Source organism: Zootermopsis nevadensis, unplaced genomic scaffold (assembly GCF_977971745.1).
Source record: "Zootermopsis nevadensis isolate Lab colony 2312 unplaced genomic scaffold, Znev_1.0 Znev_ptg000012l, whole genome shotgun sequence".
Classification (NCBI taxonomy): Eukaryota; Metazoa; Arthropoda; class Insecta; order Blattodea; family Termopsidae; genus Zootermopsis; species Zootermopsis nevadensis.
The window spans coordinates 14,325,753-14,344,654 of NW_028259144.1; the positions used below are offsets into that span (position 1 = coordinate 14,325,753).

At 35.8% G+C, this 18,902-nt stretch overlaps 1 protein-coding gene across 2 annotated transcripts in view; it reads left to right on the plus strand.

The window, feature by feature from the left end:
* Nucleotides 1-13: 13 nt before the first annotated feature.
* The window catches only part of LOC147874011 (ankyrin repeat and LEM domain-containing protein 2 homolog), a 29,310-nt gene continuing 10,421 nt past the window's right edge, over nt 14-18,902 (plus strand). The window contains exons 1-7 of one of the 2 annotated variants that reach the window (XM_087348081.1): nt 14-232; nt 1,126-1,346; nt 2,123-3,237; nt 4,206-4,376; nt 7,401-7,566; nt 8,012-8,143; nt 9,086-9,171. In XM_087348081.1, the coding sequence (XP_087204207.1) occupies nt 149-232; nt 1,126-1,346; nt 2,123-3,237; nt 4,206-4,376; nt 7,401-7,566; nt 8,012-8,143; nt 9,086-9,171 (1,975 nt within the window). In that variant the 5' untranslated portion in view covers nt 14-148. The remainder of the gene's footprint in view (nt 233-1,125; nt 1,347-2,122; nt 3,238-4,205; nt 4,377-7,400; nt 7,567-8,011; nt 8,144-9,085; nt 9,172-18,902) is intronic. The other variant, XM_087348082.1, reaches the window with a different exon arrangement.

Sequence of the window (18,902 nt, forward strand, 5' to 3'; positions counted from 1 at the left end):
GAAACCCGTTATATGTACATAACGTTATTTCTATCTTACTTACCATACTCATGATTTCTCCTTCTTCTTTTTTTTCCAGGTTATCTGCAGTCGTGTTTCCTCTCCAGATGAAAGTCTAAGGCAAAAACTGTCAAATTTACTGGATGGCATGTTTTATGTTCCTGTACTTAGATCGGAGGATAATTCTGTACAGCCTACTGTTGGTGATCCATTCTCTCCTGCTTGCCCTCTGGTTGGTAATAAATTGTTTTTACACATGTATTCACTATGCAGGTTCCTGTCGAGAAATTTAAATTAGTCAGAGAATTCTCTCATATAAGAGCACGTAGTTGACAAAGTGTCAATTGCAAAGTGAAGCTGAGACAATTCAGGGTGTTCACAGGTTGTCTGGAGATTCATTTCTAGCGGGAATGTTGACAGTTACTTCTGTTACCATGTTTAGACCCCACACACTGCTTATTTGATGGATGCTAGGAGGTTTATGTGTTCTGTCTCATGTATTGTGTGTGTACTTCATATGTAACCAAAACTATCAAATATAACAGTTTGTAAAATCTTTTACTTAACGTGAAATGTTTTGTCACAATTTTTTTTTTCGTCATCATATTGCCTCGCACCGAAGAGTACAGTTTAAATGTGTTCCTCTCAAAACACCTTGATTAAAGCTTTTTTGAGTTTTTTTGTAGATGTTCTGTTTTTATGTGCTTAATAGCTGTTTTCCATTATTTAATTGTATCTTGACTTTATTATATTTTTAATGCCTTCTGAATTTATTTCTTGTTATTTTTGTTTGTCTTTGCATTTCAGTTTTCAGTTCTATAGGAAACAATCTAGGGGCTGTGGTCTTTTAGGTAGGGTGATCACCATGCACCACCTACTGTTATCCCCCTGGTCTATTCTTGGTCAAGGAGACTGGACTCCATGAGCTGACAGTGCATATATATCTATACTACACCCACCCAATCACCAATCAAATCAACCTGTCAGTCTCTGGTGTTGGAGGCAGACACAGTCTGTGAAATGCAGAAAATTAACTTCATACAAACATGGCTCATCATCAGAGGAGACGTCATTCTATTAATTTAGTGTTTGTTCTAAAATGTTTCTAATTTGTTTATTCATCAGGTATTAAAATCTGATCCACTTAATGGAAGAATGGAAATCCGGGCTTATGCAGGACCAATGAATCATGAGAAAGCAGTCGTGTTCCGGAAGAAGTGGAAGACTCCTCCTCGGATGCCTCGGACTCCAAACCAGAATGCCTGCAGACAGGCATATAGAGGAAGTCTGAGTTGTCATGCATTTAGACTGCTGGATGTTGAGAAAGGATTAGAAAGAGTTGGCAGGTGGGAGATACGGACGACTTCAAGCTTATGTTTCTTTCACTTTGCTGTAGTGAGACACTGTTTGCCCAAATCTAAGTGGTTCTTGAAGTCAGAGTTTCAAATATAGAAATTATTTTACTCAACAAACAGTTATATTCTTATGTATTATAAGATAACATGCACTATGACCTGAGAAAGGGCAAGAGTATTTGGTGCCCCATATGAACCTTTAGCCTTGCACGTCCCAGTTAACCTCTAAAACCGAATATTGTGCATATGTAATTTCAAATGAAGTTTAGATTATGAAGCAAAATGATATGTTACTGTTACTGAATGTATACATTTTAAAATTTAGAACCTCACGAGACAGGAAAATGCTGACTCCACTACTCACACATCAGCCAATCATAAGTAATATCAAGCATTGTTGATGGTAAATTACAAAGCCATTTATTCTTTCCTTCCATTTTATCTTTCTGTATTTAGATGCGTGTTTTATTCTACTTTATGCTGTTTCTCTGCCTCTTATCATTCATTCAGTTTTGTTGACAGTGTTCCTCAGTTTTTCCATATAAAAATAATTGGATGCAAGAAAATGTTTTTACTATTTTCACATGAAATAATATTAGTATATTTGTTTTGGTAGTAGAATGGTGTCCTGCTCAAACAGTTTCAGTTAGTAGCTTGATGTTATTGGCCAAAGAAAATTTTGACCATGAAGCATAAGGCAAAGGAAGAAAATATCTGCTTTACTTTGCCCGAAAGTATAAATATTTTGTGCCTGTGATTTCTTACAGGGACCTGGCTCAGGAATTCAGGGTTGGTTGGAATGAATATTGGCCATTTCTTGATACATTTACAAATTTGGCCTCTGAGGATGGGCTTCAGAAACTTGAGGCTTATCTCAAGAACAGATTTCAGGAGGCTGCACAGAAACCATATTCAACCAAGGAGTGTTATGATAGTTCAGAATGTGTAGTGAATGGTTGTGTATCATCTTTAACAGAGTATAGTGAAAATCAGTCAGTTGATGATGAGATTAGTCCAGTGTCAAATCTGTGCCTTGCTTTTAAAGCGTGCAGTCTGTCGGACACTAGTCCAGTTAAACCACTAGTAGAGAATGCGTTTAAGACCAAATCAAATGTGTACAGTCATCGAAAAGTGGATGCAAATGCTGGCATGGAAGGTGAAACTCTGTTGAATCCAGGTCTTAGCCCATTCTTATGTGTAGAAAAATCTTGTTGTGTGTTCGCTAAACGAATGTTTGATGGACTCGCGGTTGTTGGTCGTAATGTACAGGTTAGTGATTCAGTGCCTGACATGCTTCATCCAGAAATTAGGCATCTGCAAGATCTTGTCAGCAGTTTTAAAGATGACGACAGATTCGTATCTGTCGATTTTAATCTCGTTCACTCTCGAATCGCCGTAATCGTAGCAGCAAAGCTTATTGAGCTTACTAGTGATGAACTGGAATTTGTTGTGTCTGATCTTCAATCTACAGTTTCCCCAATGTCATGTTCTTATTCAGATGAAGAGGATGATGTGAGCATATGTTACCGTGATGCACATGCGTATGCTGAACACCAAAGAAAAACCAATTGTGAACGTAATCAGGTAAAATGTATTGCCGAGTATATTCTTTGCGCCTTAGAAATAGAAGAAAATGATAAAGACACAGACAAAACCAGTGGTGCTAAGAAAGATATCCATGTCCGAACAGAAGAAGAATGTATGAGGATTTGGTCTGATGCTTCACAGTGCTTATGCTTCAGACAAAATCATAATTTTATGAGAAATGCTAGGAAAGGTTGGTCCTTCAAGAGAAATCATGTGCGGTATACATCTGACAAAGCTAACACACAATCTTCATCAGATGGAATTACAAGACGACTTACATTTGTAGAAGATAATGGTGAGTTTTTGACTCATGCATATTTGTTACGTTGTTTGCATAAGATATATGTCATGGTGTGTTGGTCTGTAGAATTTAATTTTATTTATTATTTGTAAAAATTACATTAGTTTATGTAACGTACCTTTATTCCACCTTAAAAATGTAGTGATACTCGGGGATTAACAAAGCACTGCAAATAAATATATATCCATCACCATTTTAGTTCCATCTAGTGATAATTCTTCATTATTTGAACCTCTGAACTAAAGGAAGTAAATGCTGAATGTGACTAAAAATTGTTTATGTATGTATTTATTTGTGGTTTATTTAATGATACTGTCAGTAGTTCAGATTACTTAGCATCAAGAGATGAGATGAGTAATGAATAATGAATTGAAAGGATATGGAAGAAGGTGGACATGGTCTGATCCCAGAATTTGCAGGGAAGACCTGAGTAAAACCATGAAAAACCTTAGGATAACTAGTCTGCAGGCTAAGATTTAAATCATATGCCCCAAATATGAAGCAGGAGAATTACAGATTTTTTGTTGGAATCAGTTCGTGTGATGTAGGTTGAAGACTTTGACACTCCCAAATGTAACTGAGCGACCTTTGTAACAAATCAAATTTTTATCCATTCACGCCTATACTCGTTGCATATACTGGTCTCTTTCTTGAAAACATAAGTCCATCAAGTGTTAGGGTTTCCAGTGACTGGAGTTTGAAGAATCAATTTGTCCTTGATAAGTTTAGAATGTCTAAAGAGAGATTTTTAGCAGTACCAATATTTTACTTGTGTAGATGGTGCTGTGAATGCTGTAAATACCATTGCATTCTATTCTTCTTCTGTGACACTCAGGGGATTTTAGACAATATAATTACTGTTACAATTCATCTCCTTCCTCATATTCATTATTGTTGATCCTATTAGCATATTGTACATTATAATAAATAATGAAGCTAATTAATTATGTACTTTCCACTAGATTCTGACCAGCAGTGTGATAGTACAAGAATTAGTGAGATGGAAGGTTCCATTCATGAAACACACTGTAATCTGAAAGTGAGCAGCTTTAAAAAGAGACAGACATATAATTCAGAAACTAATAAGTTACATAAAATGACATACATATCATCAGGTGGTGAGTTTTCAGAAGGTAAGATTTCTGATCCGTGTTTTTATGTAGATGTCTTTTTAAAATGGAAATTTATGCTAATATAAGTGCTGGAGACTGAATATTGTATATTACAGCGTTTCTCAACCTGTGGTATGCGAACTAAGTAAGAAAAGCAGAAGATAATATTAACATAAATAAGATTTCCATGAACGAATTTGGTTAGTGGTACATTTAGTGTGTTAAATTAGAATTAGTGGTATGCCAGCGAAAAAGGGTGAGGACCCCTGATTTAGTGGAATACAGGGCTAGTCTAAGTGATGTTCACGATATGAAAGAAATAATACGTTGAATGAAATTCTGATGCACAAAATTGGTACCAATGGAAAGAGAAACTCTCCAAGTTTTGTTTCAGTACATCAGAGGTGTTCAATGCGAGCCCCCTTGGTAACTCGGCACACATCCAGCCTGTAGTCGAGTTCCTCCCAGACACGTTGCAGCATATCATGATCGATTGCTGTAATGGCTGGTGGCAAGGTCTGTGGTGAGGGTGGTACGAATACTATCTTTGATGAACTCCTACAGAAAAAAATCACAGGGCGTCAAGTCCGGTGAATGTGTAAATCCAGGACACAAAAGGCTCCTCTGCCTTCGATGGCAGTAATTTTCTGTCATATCGCCCCTGGCGGCGAACAGTGTTACTATGCGGCCGCGAAGTATACCAACATAAACTTGGAGAGTTTCTCTTTCCATCGGTACCAATTTTGTGCATCTGAATTTCATTAAACGTGAGTAACATGTGTTTCAAATCGGGAACATCATTTAGACTAGCCTTGTATAAAGACCTGAAGGGACTAGTTGTAATTTACAGAATGTAGGGGTTCTGACAAACACGTAAAATCGATCCCCTAAATTTGGGTGGGGAATTAATAATAGAAATCATGCACAGATCAGAAACATGTTCCATTAATTTTTGGTTTCCTCTAAAGCATGAGGCTTTAATTATAGAGAAGATTAATTTCTGTATTTAAATAATGGAAATGTTATAAATCTAGTGCTGTGTTCTATGTTCTAAATTTTATACATTGCAGCCCTGTTACAGATAAGGATTTGAACACATGGACAACCAGGAAAATTATCTCCATCTACAAAATTTATGGCCAGAAAATTCTGGAATTTATTTGGAATTATAGTAGTGCAGTATCCTGAAAATAAAGAATATTTTTCATTTGGCACTGTTGAGTGATAACAAGAAATATTGCAAATATTTAATATAATAATTTCATAAAATTTGCCATGTTTGTTGATGTAATATGAAACTCAGTTTACACCTGTTACTGTCCATACAATTTCAGATATATGTGGTGTGAATATTCTCAGAAAATATGTGGTCCTCATTTTATAATAGTACAGAGAAACTAAGTGTCATTATTTTTCTCCCTGTCTATTGCCATGTGATGTAAAGCATGGATTATCAACCTTTGAAGACCCTGGAATTACATTTATCCTTTCTTATTGACTTAGGGGCTACATATTGTAACTGACAACAATTTTAACTTTCATGTTAGTTTATTGAAAATTGTACTAACACCAACAGTTCCACATATTAAATAATTGTATTTGTAAATTTGTTGATGTTGGTTTTATTAATCACTTAAAATTAGTGAGATTTTATTTTCATATGGCAGTGAGTATGAAGATGCCTGTCTTCTGGGTTGTTGCACCGTGTATAGTCTGGTAGAAGTTTACAGGCGTTTCAGAAGTATTTGCTACCTCCATCATCGCACCTCTGAAATGTTAGTAAACTTCTACCAGACTACATGGAGCAACAACCCAGAAGACAGGAATCTTCACACAGGAAAAATTAATTTATCATGGTACATTATTAAAAAATGTGGGCAGGGCACAGATACCAGGTTGGGAAAACCTGTTGTAGATCATCGAGCGTTAAGAGAATAGATTAAGGGGTATGGTGCTGAAGCAAGAAAGGGCTCCTCCTCTGTGGATTTGGCAGGGGAGGAATAAGGAAGGCAGTGTGCTACATAATTAAATACTGTAACTGGATACAGTTCGAAGCGCAAAGGAACTTCCTTGAAGATGTTAAACTGATGTGTGTTATTCGACAGTTACCTTCATCTGTAAATTTAAAACACCCATGTTTCAGAAGCATGCTCTGCTTCCATCATTAGGTGAAACTGTTAGGTTGTATGTATCAAATCTAAAACTTCTTGACGATGGTGAAGAGTCATTTGAATAAAAAATTTCCTTGGATATTATCCATCGTCTATATTTACTAGACGATGGATAATGTACACTGTTGTGTCAGTTTAATGATGCATCTTCATCAAAAACCTTTAGACTTCTCTTAAATGTATTTCCATGTATTTATGATGATGAGCATGATCTCTTGTATTTGGTAGCCTACATTTTTCATGATATATCATGCTCATAGCGCCTCTTTTACTTCAGAGGCCTTGGTTCATTTCCAGGGCATTGTCACAAAGTAACAGTGAGACATATATTTCTCTGAGTTCTTTGGTATATTCTGGCAATTACCTCTGACCCAGGACTTTACTGGACTCAGAAGTGAAGACATTACACTTTTAACTGGTCAGAATATTTCTTTATTATGTAGCATTGGCTGATGAATGTATTTCTATTACTAGTTTGCAAATTTGAAGTAACTTGTAAGATTTAAGGTTTTCACAGCTGTGAGTATGAAGCTTTCTGCCATCTGGGTTGTTCTGCTGATTTCATACTGCCTCCGTCATCAGAGGATGACAGACCACAGTATGACCCCTGAAACGTTGGTTAACATCGACCATACTACACAGCGCAACAACCCAGAAGACAGAAATCTTCTTGAAGTAACTTATTTGCACACCAACATATTCATTCATGTGTAATTTCAAATGCTGTGTGTTGATAAATTCTGTTTTAATATTAGTTCTTTGTGTGAATTTGGAAGATGATTATAGACCATAGACCATATAATTTTATGAAATGTATAGATGGTAGCCTCTAACAGATCATGTCTTATGCATGTGAGTTTTATTTGTATTCCAGATGATGATGATGATGATGATGATGAAGAATATTTCACACCACCATCAACACCTGAAAAACTCAGCAGAAATGAAGTACATTCATACTGCGATGATGATGATGATGATGACGATGACGACGCTGAAATGTTAACACCAGACGAATGGCCAGATGTTTTTATACAAGGGTAAATACTGAATGTCACATGAAGCAAAGAGTAGAATAATTTGTCTACCCACTACTACTGCTACATTTATTTAACCAAAATGTTGGGGAAAGTTTTTTTGCCAGCTGCATAGAATTCATATTTGCCTGGTCAGCAGTTCGTCGTTCATGAAATCTATATCTGACAGTGAAGTACCCAAACACACTAATTATTACCTTATTTTTGTAGACAGTAAAATTTTAATCACTTAAAGTGGTAATGATTGCAAGAAACTGTGTTTTGTTGTTTCCTCATCTTGTAATTTTCAAACGCCTGTGCTGCCATGTAGTCTTATATGTGGTTAGCAACATTTAGATCTAATGATGAAAAATCTGTAACCACCTTAAAGAGTGCCCAGAATCACAACCCAGAATACTAAGTATATGAGCACAAAATAGTCTTATTTAAATATAATATTTTTTTCTAGTGACTCACCTACCAAGTTGGATGCCACTGTAATGCAGGCATTGGATGGCTTAAATATAGACCCTATAGAATATCCTAACATTTATAGATGGCGACATTTGGTTTTGCTGTACTCTGAAAGTGTGAGAGCCAAGTAAGTAATGTGTCTAATGTAAATAAAATTAGTTAGTATTAAATCAAAATTACATTTACGATAATTCCAACTTTTATTTTCTGACCATGGTTCCCAAAAAATTTAACATTCAATTTTTGTATGTACTGCATTTTTCATGGACAATCCATAGTACTCTATGTTGCATGAAGTGTACAAGTTTAATTTGATTTGTTGTCCATTGTTTGAATTTGTATTATCTTTGTACACAATATTAATTAAATTTAAAAAAAGAATTATGAACACGTTCCTAGCCATCCATAGTATTTCATCTGTTTTCACTTTCAAACTAAATAGTAAATATCTTGTTTGGAATGTTGATGTGGAAATGGATTGTTAAATTGTGTAATTATGCTTACAAGAGAATGGTTTTAGCTTTAATAATTTTTCTGTTATGTTCCACTTTGAAGTTTCTGATTGTTAAATTGATTTAAGATTTTTCTTGTATTTCGATAAACACAGAAAGTTTCTTAAAACTCCTTTTTGTCAGAGAAGAGTTTCTCATATGTGCATATGGATAATAAGAAGAAGACATGTATAAAGTGAAGCTTTCATGATAGACTCTCAGGTTACAAGCCATGTCAGATGGCTGAATGGTGAATGAACCATATTTTCTGTCAACATTTTGAGAGAAATCGCTGTTCTCATCCTCAGGGTTCAGATTTGTTACGCAGCAGCCTTGAGGATGAGAGCAGGGGTTGTTTTTGAAACGTTGGCAGAAGATATGGTCTATTCACCATTCAGCCACCTGACGCGGCTTGTAACCCGAGTCTTTCATCAACAAGAAGACATGTTTTTCAAATTTTAAACTAAATGTCTATGGAAAATAAAGTTGAATTACAAAGAAGTGGAAATGGTGGACAGAATTTGTCAATGGACATTAAGAAGGTAAAACATTTTAATTATATGTCTTGTAACTTTCAGATGGTCCAGTCCTCTTCCTTCGAGGCCTAAAGAAAGAACTAGAATGCTTCAGACGCCTGTCACAGATTCTTCACAATACCAAATAGGTATGCAGTCTTCCACTCCTCCACAGGCATGGCACAAAATTACAGGATCACATTCACCATTAAGTCATCAGCGGTTGGAAAGAAAAATACTTATGAAATTCTAATAGTCTATATTTTATAATTAGAAACATGTTTATCTATATCAAGATGTAGTAAATTCTGATGTTTGTACTTATAAAGAATGGGATTGTTAAATTTGTATTATCAGATATTAGACCATTTTAATGCAATGGATAGTTAATTATGTAGGAAGCACATATGGGATATTTTCACATGATCTTAAAATTTTATGCAGGTAAGGAATAAAAGACTCTTAAAAGAATAAGAAGAAGAATTGATCAGTAAAGGAAGGCAGCAATAAGAGTATTTCTTTAAAAAATTGCTCAAATAGAGATAATTCCAAATGTTCACAAATTAAACTTTAGGCTTCTTGGACGTAGGCCCCAGTGATTCATTCACCTTTTTTGTCTCAGTTTACTGTATAATTTTTCTTGTCATTATATTATTATCAATAATGACCTGCAATTATAGAATATCGCTAGCAGAGAATTGTACATAATTGTCAGTTATTATCAAGTATGAGTTTACTTACAGTTTCTAAAAAAGTACCATTAAAAATATTACGTATTCTGCGCGGGCTTGTAACTGTTTCATTTCCTGCTTGCAGGTGAATATTGCAAGTCAATGCATTATTTAAAGAACCTCTTTCTCTATTTACAAATTTCCACAATACACTAGGAGTGTTATTTGCACTAGTTATAATGTGCTGGATGTAGTTTGCTTTTGCATTTTTTATTACATTATATTCCTTTTTATATATTTCATACTTGTCTCTATGTTCCTGAATCTTACTTTGAATGTAAAGATCATATAATTTTTTTAATTTTGTTCTTGCTGTAATAACATCATTATTTATCCAAGGATAAGGCTATTCCCCGCGGGTATATCAGAAATTCAAAATTCCCTCACTGGTTTTCGAGTGCCTTACGGTACTACATCTGGAAGAAAGATTTCTTTTACAGACGTTTTAAAAAGAATAACTCTGATTATTTTTATAGTAAATTTTCCTTCTATCGCAAGCTAGTAAAGGCTACAATCAAGTCTGACAGACATATTTGGTTGAAGTCGATTGACGACAATTTAAAGTCGCAACCCAAGCAATTTTGGAAATACGTGGCGTCACGTAGAAAAAGAAATTCCACCTGTATTCAGCTTGAGGTTAACGGCACTCATTTGGCTGAACCCCATTCTGTTGCCGATGCATTTGCTAAGCATTTTCAGTCGGTCTACAGTACCTCTTTAGGCGTATCCCCTTCCCCTGTGGAGTCCTCTGACTTCTTGTCTTTAGCCCCTTTCTCCGAATTGGACATTTGTAAAGCAATTCGTCGTCTGAGACCTTCCAAATCTGTCGGACTTGATGACATTCCTAGCTTTGTTATAAAGGTTTGTTCGGAGATCTTTGTTCCTGTTCTCAAGCACATCTTCAATATAAGTTTAACGCAGAATTATTTCCCTATTTTATGGAAACAGGCAGCAGTAGTTCCTGTTTTTAAAAAAAGGTAACTCTGCCACTGTTAGTAACTACCTACCCATTTCTATACTTAATACTTTTTCCAAATTATTTGAACTTGTTATTTATGATCATATCTCACATTACATAAAGTGTAAATTAAATCCTTGTCAGCATGGTTTTACTAAATCTAAATCTACAGTTACTAATCTCGTAACCTATCTTGATTTTATTAATCCAATAGTTGGCTCCCAGGGTCAAGCTGATACTGTTTATTTTGATCTTAGCAGTGCATTTGATCTTGTCCCTCATAATCTATTACTCAACAAGCTCAGTGCTTTTGGACTCTCTGATGGTTATGTACACTGGTTTCGTAGTTACTTAACCAACAGACAGTCCCAGGTTCGCGTTTCTGGAACTCTTTCGTCTCCTTTTGTGGTCCTCTCTGGTGTTCCACAGGGATCTGTTTTGGGTCCTCTACTTTTCAACTTGTTTATTGATGACATATGCCAAGTAATTAATCATTCTAAATGCCTTCTTTTCGCTGATGATATCAAAATTTTTCGTGCCATTAAATCTCCCGACTGCAATGAACTTCAAACTGACATTGACTCGGTACAAGGTTGGTGCACATGAAACTCAATATTAGTAAAACTACAGTAATTTCCTTCTCCAGGAAAACCACTACTTTTTTCTTTGATTACAAACTTTTTCAGTCCTCCATAACACGTACCGACACTATTAAAGACCTGGGAATATTTTTTGACTCCAAGCTCCAATTTCACAACCATGTTGACCACATATTTTCACATTGTATTAAGTTGCTGGGTCTTGTTCGCACATTAACCTTTTCATTCTCTTCTCTCGATTGCCTGTATATGTTATATGTAACCTTAGTTAGATCCAAGCTCGAGTACGCCTCGGTCGTTTGGAATTCTATTACGATTACTGATGCCAACAAACTGGAACGTATCCAGCAGAAGTTTGCAGCCCTTTGCTACTATCGTTTCCTCCCCCAAGTGCATTACAGCTATGCTGATGCTTTAGAGCAGTGGTCTTCAACCTTTTAACACCCGCGGCCCGGCGAAAATAGGAGAAATATTTCGCGGACCGGCGTCAGCCAGAAATAACAACCAATGTAGATAGAATTTTATTTATTAAATTTAATGTTATAAAATTACAATTGTTGGTTAGTGCGACATCTGCTGCTGCTTCTTTGTAAACAAATTTGATATACGTGGTTGCAGCGTTGTTTCTGAGGGACGAAGCGCTGGATTAACATCAAATCGATTTCTCTGTTTGGTTTTTATTACTGACATAGCTAAAAAGTCTTTTCACACAAATAGGAAGTCGAAAAAACGACCAACAATTTGATAGCTTTATAACTCAGAGATGGATATTCTTTATCGAGGAATATCCAAAATTGAGGCAATGATTGCATTTTATGTCTGGACACCAGAGTGACATCAGAAGACAACTCGATCAGTTTTTCTTTCTCACGGGGATCAAGTGCGCATGATTTTATATCTTCCAAAAAGGGATTATTAATCCAGAGGTTACCTTTACGTGGATCTTCATTTTCAGGGAAATAATTATTAAAGTTTTCAGCTAACGCTCTTAAATGTTGGCTTATTATGTTGAATATGACTTTCTGGTTGATATCAGCAGCATTCAAAAATTCTCCCAAAAGTGGAAACATTTCTATATCTTCCTCTTGTACGCGACTATCCCAAAGAGCCAGCTTCTTTTTGAACGCATCTATTTTATTTCTTAGTGTAAAAATATTCGTACAAGACCCCTGAAGAGAAATATTAAGTTCGTTCATAAGGTTAAATATGTCCGCCATATACGCAAGCTTAGCCATCCATTCCTCATTCAATAAAGGCTCTACTAGGTCAGATTTTCGCTCTCGCAGAAACTGCTTTACTTCTTCCCTCAGTTCGAACGGGCGTGCAAGAACTCTTCCTCTCGATAACCATCTCACTTCTGCATGGAGTAGGAGATGTTGGTGATGTGAGTCCATACTCTCACACAGTGTCGTGAACAGCCTCGAGTTCGTAGCTCGACTATGAATTTCGTTAATGATCTTCACAGCGTCATTCACCACAGTGTTTAGTTCAGTAGAAAGCTTCTTTGCAGCTAGATGCTGCCGGTGGATCATACAGTGAGTGAACAAAACTTCTGGGTGCGCGACTTCCTTTATTTTCGCAACTACTCCTGAGCGACGACCAGTCATGCTCGCAGCACCGTCCGTACACACACCAACACATTTGCTCCAGTCTAAGCCCTGTGCTTGAAAATACTCATCAAGAGTATTAAATATCTCTGAACTAGTGGTCCGTCCAGGTAAATCAAGGCAACAAAGAAGGTCTTCCCTTAAGTCTTCATCTTCACTATACCTCACGAAGCAAAGTAGGATAGCATGGTTACTCACGTCAGTTGATTCATCAAGTTGGATCGCGAAACATCTCGATTTCTTTATCCCCTCTACAACTTGCTTTTCAATATCGATGGCCATGTCAACAATTCTCCTCTGAATAGTGGTGTCCGAAAGCGGTATAGCCTCTACTTTTTTAGTGGCTTGAGGACCCAAAATTTCTTGTACGATATCTAAGATGCAAGGCTGTACTAACTCCTCACCAATAGTAAACGGTTTTTTCGTTTTAGCTATTCGAAGAGCAACTAAGTAAGACGCTTTAAGCAGCGACATGTCACTAGTCGTCATCGTTTTCATTTGACTTTTCTGAAGTTTCATCTGGTCACGTAATCTTTTAAAAAAGTCCAGTGGCTTATCAGTGAAATCTCTATGCTTCGAATACAAATGAGGAGCCAGTTTGGACGGTTTCATAGCGTCATTTGAAAGAACTTCGGAACATATTACACACAAAGGCAGGTGGCGATAGTTCACTGCCAGGGGCTACAATAAAACCAAGCTTTAAATATTCGTTATCGTAATGCCTAACAAAGTTTCCTGTTCTCTTTTTGGTTTGTATTGCACATTCCGAAGTATCAGGATATTTCTTTTTCTTTGTTTCTTCTAAACTTGAAGCACTTGGCATACTTTCGGCACCATCACTAATTTTCTTCTGAATATTGTCCTTGCCTCTACTAAAGGATGTTAATAGGTTTTGTTGTTTGACGTTTTGTTTATCCATCTTGCAAGGTTTCAAATTTTACGAAAGAAATAATTTATTTTCCGAAATTCCACAACACGATATTAAAAAAACAATACGCACGAGCGCGATAAAATAAGAATTCTTGCAACGTGTTATAACCGTCCTTGGTTAGTTGTTTGCTCCAGATAGCTCGGGTGCTCAGGGTCGTTCACGGGGATCGGATGTGTAACGGAGAGATAATGATTTACTGTTAATCTAATTATACCTTTATTATGTATTTATTTCAAAACACTAGCTTATAAACGTCTTAACCTTATACAGTCAAGAAACTTTCCACGACTGTCCACGACACACTTCCCGACTGCCGCTGCTGGCTCACTCCTCCAAAAGACCACATGTGAGTCCTCCCCCTACTTTCCCACTTAACACAGACGACCCTTTGTTTTTAAAGAATTTCGGCCAGCTCGCCCTTGCAGCGTTACTCCACAGGACTCTAATGTCTGGACGGTTACAGTGTCGTCGACAGGCGAGCTGACGCAATACTCTCATATGGCGGCCGCGCACTTCGTCTATACTCATCGCGTGCAGCGCCCCGCTCGCCGCTCGCCCCGCAACATTGGGAATTCCCCAAATCGTGTAGCAGTATAGTCGGGTGAAAGCAAGGTGAAAGCTTTCGCGGACCGGCAAAAAATTCTTGCGGACCGGCGTCGGTCCGCGGACCACCGGTTGAAGACCACTGCTTTAGAGTATTTAAAACTCCATACCCTGCGTAAGAGAAGGCATTGCAGTGATGCACTGTTCCTTGCGCAGGTTTGCCGCGGTTTTAAACACTGTCCTTCCCTTCTGGAAGCTGTCGGTCTCCGCATCCCTGCTCGGAATCTGAGAGATTTTTCATGTTCAGTGTTAGCCCTTTGATCAAAAACAGTCCTTCTGCTAGATGCGCATCAGCTGCTAATGTTGTCTGCAGGGATTTGGACATATTCGAGACGAAAATTGTCACACTTCTTCACATTCTATAATAGTATAATTTACTTAATTGATTTAAATTATTTTTACAAATATCCTAATATATTTAGTTGCAATTTTCTTGTGTATTTATGTCCTCCGTAACAATGTATAATATATACTGCTTGTTTTATCTTTTATGCTTTTATTGTGTTTATGAGTTCATCTTTGTGCTGTATCTGTAATTGGCCATCTGGCTGTTGATACAGCACACAAATAATAAAGAATTGAATTGAATTGACTTGAATTGAACATTTAAAGCACTTACAATATTTCTTCTAACTTTTGGACAGGCTATATTAAAATAATAGTTAAAAATACTAGAGAAAGAATCCCATTTTTTCTCTACATCATTATTCCAGAACACTTCAGTCCAAGTTTCATTTTGTATTAAAGAGCAAAGGCCTAGTACATTGGCTTCTGATACATTCCTGCCCTCTCTATAGCATCTGATTTGTTGTGGTATAGTCATATTAATAGTTATACATTGAGCATAGTGATGTGAAAGTAGGCTGTTTATTACATCAGTTGAATAGCAGTGTGAAGGCATGTTAGTAATGTTTTGGTCTAAAATTGTTGCCGTACTTTCAGTTACTCGAGTGGGTATATTTATTGTCATAGTCAGATTAAACGCATTTATAACATCTAGTAACTGTTTGTGGTCACACCCATCTTCTTGAGTATTTATGTTAAAATCACCTACTATTATAATATAACAATCTTTCTGTACTAATTGCTCAAGAATACCTGTTAACTGTATGAAAAATTCATGTAATACACCACTTGGTGATCGATATAATGCAATAATTTTTTTTGACGTAAATACGTCTATAAGGAAGGGTCATTCGGCAAAAAAGTGTAAGGAAAAGGTGCAACAATGGTCAAATTCTCCGGAACCGTGGTTCCACTGACAACTTTTTCTTTCACAAATTAGTTCTATACTAGCAACCTCAAAAGTTTATTCTATACTTTTTCCTGTAATCCATTTCACTGTTTTATAATGTAATAAATTCTTAGAGATATAAATAGGTATCCCACCCCCTTTATGTTCTTTTCTACAGAAGTAAGAAGCTACAGTGTAACCTAATGTACATTGAATTATTTCATCATCTTTAAGGCCATGTTCGGAAATGGCCAAGATATCTGGTGCAGTAGTTTGGAGGAATGCTGCAAATAGCTCAGTTTTATTTCTGAGATAATGTGCATTTTGATGTATAATTTTAAATTGTTGCCTGGATTGAGTTCTTTTATTTTGTAATGACTGGAGCCATTGTGGTACAGTCTTTTTTATTAGTTTCCATGACTTAAAAAACCTAAGGCTATCACTTCAGAGTTAATTTCTCTTTTATTACCTATTATTTTACTTATTTCTTGAGTGACATACTCTTTACCTACTCTATTTAAATGCTGTCCATGCCATGTATGATAAGCTCTACTTATATTCCTTAAATATAGCACTTTGACATTTCTAAATCTTTTCCATAGCTTGTTTATGTCCATATTTGCTTTCCTAATTTCCTTATTGACTACTGATTCTTTTATTAAATCATGCCTAATTGGTATATTAAAAAAATGATAATGTATAATGTAGATTGACATATCCTATATCAATTTATTTTTGATATACAGGGAATAAAGTGTTATTATTATTATTATTATGGACTGCAAGCTTTATTTTCACCAACATATTGATTACATATGTTCACAAGCCCTTAGAATGTTAGCTTTTATTAGGTATATTACGTCTTCTTTTTCTACTTTAGATAGCTTATTGGTTTTGTACAATAGTCTTGTTCGGTCTAAATTGCAGTATGGATCTGTTACTTGGAATTCTATTACTTTCACTGATTCTACCAAAGTTGAAAGAATTCAAAGGAAATTTGCTGCTTTATGTCATGCCAGATTTTTTAATGGCCTAAGTGACTATAATTATGAAGACGTTTCAGTTAGGATAAATTTTCTTTCACTGCACCTGCGGAGGAGCCATCTTGATGCTCTCTTTCTCATTAATATTTTTAAAGGTAAAATTTGCTGCCCATCCGTTTTGGATTCAGTTTCTTTGTGCGTACCCTCCAGATCCATTAGAGACTACTTCACGTTTCTTTGTTTATCGTAGTCTTAAAGCTAGTTCGTTGTTTAGGTGGGCTTCTGCTGCGAATTCAGTCTGTCAGCGCATCAACATTTTTAACAAGGAGAATATTTTTCTTAGGCATTTTATTTAGCCAATTTCCTTTTCTTTTTTTTTACTAAAGTTTCGTTTTGTATGTATTATTTATATTTAACTGTTTTTAATTTGATTATTATATACTTAGGCATATTATTCAGCTCATTTGCTTGTTGATTATTTTGTAACAAATTAATGAATTGATATATTATCATTATTATATTGTACATCTATATATTTAGTTTATTGTTTGTTTGTTTTTGTATTGTTATGTTTATTGTTAGTGCTTGGCTGTTATTGGCCTCTTTTGGATGTTGCCAAGCACTCTAATAAATGAAATAAATTGAATTATTATTATTATTATTATATACCAACAAACCCATACAGCATTAAAACCCAAGACCAACAATGCTGCTCACTGCTGTGAGAACCTCATATATGCAATTAATTCACTCCTTCACACTTTTATAAGCTCCTGTACTACATCCTCCATTAGCATATGAATGTCCAAGAACTGAACTATTTGCACTCAAGCCGTGAGAACCTTATATTTCATCAGGCATGATGTATATACTATCACAGATAATAACAGCATTTTACAGTCCGTGAAATGGCGTCTATCATCCCGAGGTTGGTAGATATCTGTGGTTGGTATTAGTGATTGCGTCATAACTGAAAAACAGTTGAATTCCAGTTTTATTAAGCTTCTACTTTGATATAGCGTCTATTTACCTCGACGCCTTTGAAGTTCTTCTTTTAAGAAGGGTTTTATGAAAGTTATATGTACAGTAGGTTCTTATATTTAAACATAACATTTTATATGTGAAGGACGAAGCAATTATGAAACAAACATTTTGTGATCCTGGTAATTCTGAAGAAATGTATTATGGTGTAAATATACCTAGTGACGCTGTCTTAGAATCTGATGCACTGAAAATTATGAAGAAATACAAGAAAGCGAGGTTTAAATCGTTTAAGACAAGACAGGAGGCTGTAGAACTTGCAGTTCAAGGACCTGAATTTGTAGTTCCCATATCTGTGTTATCAGATAATTCAAAAACCAGCAGTCCTGTAACAGGAGAAAAATCAAGTCCTTTTAGAGCACCTAAATCGCAGGACTTGGTTTGGCTGAGGAAATTGATAGAATGTGGTGACGCTCACACATTCAGAACCACCATCTGGGATAATCCTCGGTACCTAGTGGCAGTGGAGATACTCCAGCCATTCTTCAGGTATGCAGGTTGCTTTCCTGTAAGTAGTTTTGAAATGTGTGTGTTAATATTCTACATAGAATTCTTAAGTCGGTCATCTCTGATTTTAATGCTCTTTCATACACAAAAAATAAATCAGACTGCACTACCAAAACATTCTGTGCAATAAAATGGTTTCACAACATTAAGAGTCAGCATCAGAAGCAGGGATTTTGAAGTTAGGCGTTTCTTTTATTTTTATATGTGTAGTTGGGAGCCATCTATGAATGACTAAATGAAATCCAGGCTATTGCATGGGTGATTATATACAGAAACCAAAGCTTGTTAAAACTTTTAAGTCCATGGGTTAAGATAGGGTTATGAAAACTGGCATGAGTAATGGTTTTTTCCCCTCTGTTATTTGTGTGTTCAAGATACGGGATTGTTATTTTGTATTTGGATAATTATGTAAAAAAGCAATTTAGCTTATGTATATATCACTGAGAACTTAAAACAGAAATTATGTGGTGTTGATACTTCTCCAAGGTTTCATTAATACATTCAAAAGAATGAGTTAGAATTGCATAAGAAAATAAAGAGAAGAGAAACTTGATTATACTATTGCAAGATTAGAGCATTTGTCAAGAAATCACTGGTATATCTAGTCTAGCAATATGATGTTTCTGTCTTCTCAGCAAGAACTGCTATAAAATTAATGAAACTTCACCTTTTTCTGTAACAACCAC